The sequence below is a fragment of the Puccinia triticina genome, chromosome 2A, assembly GCF_026914185.1.
Source record: "Puccinia triticina chromosome 2A, complete sequence".
Taxonomy (NCBI): Eukaryota; Fungi; Basidiomycota; class Pucciniomycetes; order Pucciniales; family Pucciniaceae; genus Puccinia; species Puccinia triticina.
In genome coordinates this window covers 528,208-535,286 of record NC_070559.1, presented here as the reverse complement: position 1 = coordinate 535,286, position 7,079 = coordinate 528,208, and the positions used below count along the sequence as shown (strand labels likewise).

The following is a 7,079-nucleotide window of genomic DNA, read 5'->3' as shown; positions in this document are numbered from 1 at the left end:
TCGTGGGATGGTTCGTGACGACCCAGGCGCCCCTCTGGACCGTACCGGTCGGCGTCAGAGGTAGAGCCGCCCCGGGGGGCGGTGGCGCCCTGGGGGGGGGCTCGGCGGGCGTAGGGCCCCGAGGGCGACACACGCAAAGCGTCTCCGGGGCAGCGACCGGTGGCGCCCCCTGGCCGGCACGGGTACCTGAGCGGTCGTCAGGGCGTGCATGTGTCGCCACCGGCCCCTTGGGGGAGCGCTAACTCCTGGGGTGGCTGCTGTGGCGTGCAGGTGGCGCTTTGGGGCTGGGACGCCGGCGGGGCGCACCGCCCCTTCTCGATTCGTCCCGCTGTTAAGAGAGGGTTTACACCTCAACCCCTAGACCCCTCTTTTGAGATGCTACATAGCCAAGAAATGAAACCCAATTCAGCATCTGATCTCTTCACCTGGTCAAGGACAGAGGGATTAAGGAAAAAAGCCCCTCTTCCTTTCTCGTTTGTTAGGGCCCAATTATAAACTAGTTTTGGAATAATTTTAGGATTGGTTTCAAATAAGTTTGAAATATCTTTTTGCTAACTTTTTTGGGATTGAAAATCTCAAAACAACCCAAACCACCTTGGGGAGGTGGTTTGGAGGAAACTGGTTTACCAATACTGTTTTGAATGTGATTACAGCTCAGCATGCAGATGCCCTCCATACACCTGACCAGTGCTTCCCCCCCCCCCCCCCCCCAAAGGCCATAGCATATGTACTTGCCCAAGATACAGCCATCAAGGCTGATTTGCTGGTAATTGCAAAATGGAAACCATGGACGGATAGCCAGGATGCAAGCGCATCTATCAATGTCCGGGACCTCATATGTAGCTCGCAGAATGAGCGAGCTACAGGCTCTCGCAGTTGAACCAGGATGTTGTGCGCAAGAATCAGCCTTCAAGGCTGATTCACGGGTATCTATTGACTTGGGAGAGTCGGCAGACATTGGCGGCCAGTTGTCCCGACCCAGGTTGTGAGAGAATTGTAAAAGCTGAAGAATGTATTTCTTTATAAGTATGGCTGAATAAAGAAATACAAAGGTATAATAATAGTAATGTTCTATTAAAATAACAAAGGTTTTTACCTGAAGGCAGATGCTTAATCTGCTTGAAGATGCTTGTCTGTGTTCGTAACTTAGTCGAGTGACTAGTGACTAAACAAGGCTGAGATGTATCTAGTTAAAAGCACTAAAACATTACGATTACATTGATCATTAGTACTTTAATCTAGCTGGATAACTTCTTATTAAGAAGATGAAAAGAACTTTACATATTTGTAAAGATCTAGTCTTTTGTTTAATCTTCGTCGATGATTGATGAGCTAATACGGTCTGCAAGACTTGTGTGTCTGTTTTAAGGCAATTGGAGAGTCAGAGACTTCTTCATTGAATTGAGATTTAGAAGAAAGAAAGTGTCAGACGACTCACGATATCTTTGTGAACGTTTGACTGCTTCGATCTTTTGTTTTGGTTTGGACTTCGGGATTGATTGATCTGTAGAAGAATGAAAAGATGATTAGCTTTTCATTCAACTGAGTTTGTGAAGTCTGCAACTCACGAAGAGCTTATCGATAGCAAATCAACTGAGTTTTGAGCGGTGACGTTGCTGTTGTCACTGCTTGGTGCAATAGTGCAAGGCTTCTTGCGATCTGGGTTGTGCAGGGGATCTGTCACAGATTTGCAGAGGATAATGAATATCAATATTCATTATGAACTCTTTGGTGAGTGTACTAGAGTACTACTTACCAGGGGTACTCCTCTTATGAGGGTGAGTCGAATTCCAACAGGTTGTCCCCCCAAGTTCGTGGGAACGCTGCTGTCGTCGCTGCCATTGTCTTGGCGCATGCAAGACGGACGACTGCTGACGGAGCAACCTGTGGTAGTGCGAGGCTCACGTTCAGTTGCGCCGGAAATTCATCCAGCATGGTGGTGGGTTTATAATTTACACTTGGTTTGAAACAGGTTGGAAACAGTTTTGGCCCCTGTATCTGCACCACCAAGATAATTTTTTTGATTTCAAACTTATTTGAAAACAATCCCAAAATTATTCCAAAACTGGTTTATAATTGGGCCCTTAATACATCTGTACCGGCAAGATCTCTCTTATCAGAGCCTGCGCCAAGACTCAGTCTGTTCCATCAGGAACATCCTGTTACACTGTTGGTGAGACGCAAACCTTCCCTGAATCCCTTTGGGGGGAGGGGGGTGTGAGCAGTCAAGGACTCAAGCTGACCATGCTGTATTGCAGCATGCGTGGCTACTGCCTTCCTGGGCGTGGCTGAATGAAGCCCCTCGCCGACTTCAGGGCTTACCCTTGGCCGTCATCATCAGCAACGGCGCGGCTAGATCCTGTTCAACCGCGTCGTAGTAGCCAAGTCCGAGTTGGATGACTTCGCCTGAAACGTTCTCTAGAGCTGAAACCATCGCTTGTCCTCTCAAGGCACTACACATAAAAGCGGCAATGCTTACACTCTACAGCCCTCAACCATTCACATTCCTCTACTCCTGCCATTCAACAACTCCCGATCAAATCCGTTAGCCTCCACTTCACATATTTCTTTTTACCCGACACCGACCGGCACATAGATTGGTGGTGGCGATTTGATCCACAGAATGCAGCTCCTGAAAATAATTGGGCTCACATTCCTCGCGGCTACCCTTGGACCAATCCAAGTTTTATGCAATGGATGTTCGGAGATACCAGAGCATCCCACAACGTGGTGCATCACATATAAACCTGTTATCAAAAAAGGGGTGTTGGTGTCGTTTGGGGATGCCAGGAGTAAGCTTTAATTCTTGAAACTCGTCTGCAGGGTATCTATTTATACTAACTTTCTAGCTATTTGCTTCCAAAAGTTTCCAAAGCAACTCCTAATGGACATTGCAACCCACATGGTCCCGGGCGAATGGGCACACGATACTGCTGCAGAACAGATGCTCCACCGGCTGTCAAGGTTAGCAGTTTTATGTCTACCTCTAGGTTCTACGGTTCAAGATGGAATCAAGGTCCAAACATGCTTTCGTGTAATCCGCGCCTTGATTCAATTGGTTTATTAATATTCACGTATCTATTATCTCTAGGACCTATCACTCACTTTTGGGGCACTGAAGGAAGTATGTGTGCCTGAAACGGCATATTCCGTCCTTCCATCGGAGAGACCACCCCAAGCAGTGGGCTATGGAGGGGGTGGAGAGGGCTTGGGAGGGGGCTACTCCGGTCGAGGGGGGCGCAAAGGCTGAATTGGAAAAGCAAGACACCGTCCGGGGGGACTTGCAGCATATCGCCGCAAGCTCACGCGGCCAAAATGTAATTTTCATGCCCCCTTGTCTTTATCAATTTTACAACTTATGTATTTAGCACGTTGTAAATTTGTTACTTCCTTGCCTAAGACTCATTATTAGCAAAGTTATACAGTTTTCATTTTGTTAACCTTTGCAAACTGTGAAATGCACTTCTTCCAATGCAGAATTCGTCGTCACGGTATCTCCACCACAGTACGCGCTTCCGGAAGATCCATTTGCGCACGGCAAATCCCGCTGGAGAAAGTGCTAGTTTTTTGGATTTTTATTTTTAGTAATCATCACAGTGGCTCTTCATTACCACATTGATAAAAATTTTAGGGTGTTAGAGCATTCACATTTTTTGGGTTAACTTGCCAATTTCTGTCAAACTAACCCAACCAGCAATTAAATTGGTGCAAGCTAAACCCCAGGGCAGCCAACTTCAGGCTGGATTTAAGTCTAAGTTTAGCTAAATTTAGCTAACCTTAGCCTGAAATAAAACCACAGGTTAACTTGAACTGAAAATTCAGCCAACAATTGCAAATTTTCTTAGGGACTTTCATTCAACACAAACAAATTTTTGAATGATTATGTTTGTAACAAAAAAATCTTGCGGGGGGCTTCTGTACCCAAAGAATAGGTCCTGGGAGGACCCCGGAAAGCCCCGACCAAGCCGCCTCATGTAATTTTTGCTAATTCTGGGTTTTGGATACGTGGGGAAATCGGGTTTTTCCCAATTGAACCCAGTTTGGATATGTAGTACACAAGGAGGATTTTTTGGGAGAAAGCCCCAATAGGGCAAAATTAGACAAAAAAAGCCTCTTTTTGGCCGGGAATTGAACCCAAGACCTGCATAGATGATTTTATTTCCAGGCAAGCCCAAAATATACCAACTACATTAGGAACATCTTGGAAGAATCAACCAATTTAAATACTTATCCCGTGATTTACATGAGTAGCATTTTGCAAAAAAATGTCCCCCGGATACGTGTTACATGAGGCGGCTTGGTAGGGGCTCTCTGGGGTCCTGTCCTGGGATACATAAATACAATATGATTGGCTGTGAGAATACTTGAGGCCATCCAGGAGGCCTGCTTTTCAGCCCCCCAAAGGGCACCCAATGATTGTTAGGACATAAAATATTTCATAATTGATTTATGTTGGGAATAGAGCATCTAAAACCTTGTAAAGTTTATGGGGAGGGGGAGTAATAAATACCCCCTGGGCCCTGTGGTGATTTCTATTCAGGATGTCAATGGGGCGTGTTGGCCCAAGGGCCTCCTTGGGGCTCCTGTTGCACCAATTGGACTTTCAGGACAGGGAAAAGTCCAGAAAATCCTTAGGTGACCAAATTATTGGTGTGTCTAAGAAGATTGTTCAAAGGAAGTTTCAAAACCATCACCAGGAAAAAAATATTCACTTGTGACAAGTGACATGATGCAGCTTTGGTTTCTGCTCCAGAACTGCTCCAAGTCTGCTCCAATTCTGCTCCACCAGCACATGTAGAGCTTTCAGGAATACACAATAGCACTCAATGTGGCACAGTCAGCTGATCCTATGTTATGAGCAACAGTGCAAAAAGTACAATAAATGTAATTGTATTGGACTGTATTGTATTGGAAAAATTTAAAAATACATGTATCTGTATTGTATTTTTTTCCAAAAAGTGTACACATGTATCATTGGAATTTTTTGGTGAGACCAGAACAAAATACATCTATTGTATTTGTGTGTATCTGCATGAAAATACAATACAATGTATAGCCTATACAATATGTGTATTGTAATTGTTGCACCGTTGTTATGATTCATGGGGGCTCTATACATGTACTAGAGTATCATGTACATATCACAGCTAATCCCTATAGAGCTGTGCAGGGGAGCCCAATTCCTCTCCATCTTTCAATCTACACATCAGATCTCAAACCCAAATACCCATATCCCACTCTCCTGAAACCGGTCCTAAAATCCTAACATGTTCCCCCCCCCCCCCTAGGCCCTTGGCCTGATTTGAAATGCCCTTTATGACTGACAACAGGTAATCAAGGACAGTCCTGGTTCAATCATTGAGGGGAGTAACAACTCCTCTCAATGACCAGTGTGTCCTGTTTGTTGAGGGGAGTACCCTCAATGACCATGGCTGACCTTTTGATGACCAGAACAGGTTGGTCATTGCTGTTCCTGTAATGAAGAGGTCCTCTGTCAACCCGTGAGACATCTCACATGTCCAAAAGGGTTCCAAATTGATTAAATAATTGGTGTTATAAAATCTGAGCGGAAGTGCAGCAGGGTCAGATAAATAGTATTACAGATCCAGTGCACAGGCGCAATGAGCCCAGATAAAATAGTTTAGTAGGCACAAAACGCTGGTGTGGCAAGCTCTGACCATTCATATAAGTATGCAATAAGAACATACCAGAACAAAACCCACAATTTGTACTTATTAATGTTGAATATCAAACTGAAGGTTGCGATTTTATCAGACAAAGAAAAACAAGGAACACAAACAAAGAGAAAGAAAGAAGGAAAAGTACCTGAAGGCAAACACGACAGAAGGGAAGAGCACAACAAAGATTGGGATGATGAGGGAGGAAGAAAGAAGAGCAGACTGAAGGAAACAAATGTCAATCGGAGAACAAGGGAAAGAGAAACACAACACAACATACAACCGATGAGATGTTATCAAGGGAGTGCCAAAAGTCTTGAGGAGTTTGTGAGTGATTTTGAAGACCAAAAGTTTTTGATGTCTTCTGGAGGAACAAACAGTCAAGAAATTGAGACTGTTAGATGATGCAATGAAAATGTGTCGAGCGAGTTCCCCGGAGGAAAAGAGATGAGGAGCAAGAGTTGATGAGTCTAAATATTCTGAGAGTGTTGAGTTTGCAGGAGATAAAGTTTGAGTCAAAAAGATCAGGTTGTCCAAGTTGGGCAAGCAGAATGAGCTGTTTTCATGTTGGATCAAGATTTACCAGACCGGCGAGATTGAGGGACAAGCGTGAGGAATCTTGGAGGCTAGAGGAAGAAAGCAAGTCGAGGTTCCTGTTATGTGATCAAGCTCAATACAGGGCGCGGGTTTGAATCTCAACACCCCCCCTTTCCTCTAGTCGCAAAAGTCCGATGGCTAGAAGAGATTTTGTGAGGGTGGGGCGGGGGACTGACTTAGTGAGGAAGTCAGCAAGCATTTCGGTGGTTGGAGTGTATTGGAGAACAATTTTTGAAGATTTGATCACATCGCGAATGAAGTGAAGCTGAATCTCCACGTGCTTCATCTTCTTTGAGTTAGTATTTGCTTCAAAATTGGCCACAGCAATACATCCTTGATTGTCTTCATGGACAACAGTTGGCTTGTTGAAATCCAATAATTGAAGTTTGATGCATAGTTGTCAAAGCCACAAGAGTTCACATGAGAAGTTGGTGAGAGCTTGGTATTCAGCCTTGCAAGATGATAGGGATACAACGGGCTATTTCTTGGTTTGCCAGCAAGTGAGGTGACCATTGACCAAGGCAAGAAAACCAGTCACAGAACGGCGAGTAACTGGACAGTTACCCCAGTCAGCGTCGGTGAATCCTCAAAGAGATGAGAGCGTTTTGCGCGTGTAGATTAAGCCATAGTCTGGTGTACCACTTAGATAGCGAAGCAAATGTTTAAAAGCGTCCCAATGTTGTATACCGGGATTTTCCAAGAATTGAGAGAGATTGCTGACGGCGTAGGCAATGTCAGGACGAGTTTCTGTGCTTAGATAACTGAGAGCTCCAACGGCGCTTCTATAGCTTTCTCCCAGGGAGA

General features: G+C 44.9%; 1 protein-coding gene across 1 annotated transcript; it reads left to right on the top strand.

Moving 5' to 3' along the window:
* Positions 1–2,623: 2,623 nt before the first annotated feature.
* Positions 2,624–3,250, top strand: PtA15_2A69 (uncharacterized protein; the record flags this gene model as incomplete). The annotated part of the gene is made up of 3 exons (XM_053166746.1): positions 2,624–2,792; positions 2,867–2,964; positions 3,092–3,250. 3 exons carry the CDS (start codon positions 2,624–2,626, stop codon positions 3,248–3,250), a joined length of 426 nt encoding a protein of 141 aa, XP_053017313.1.
* Between the last annotated feature and the right edge of the window lie 3,829 nt (positions 3,251–7,079).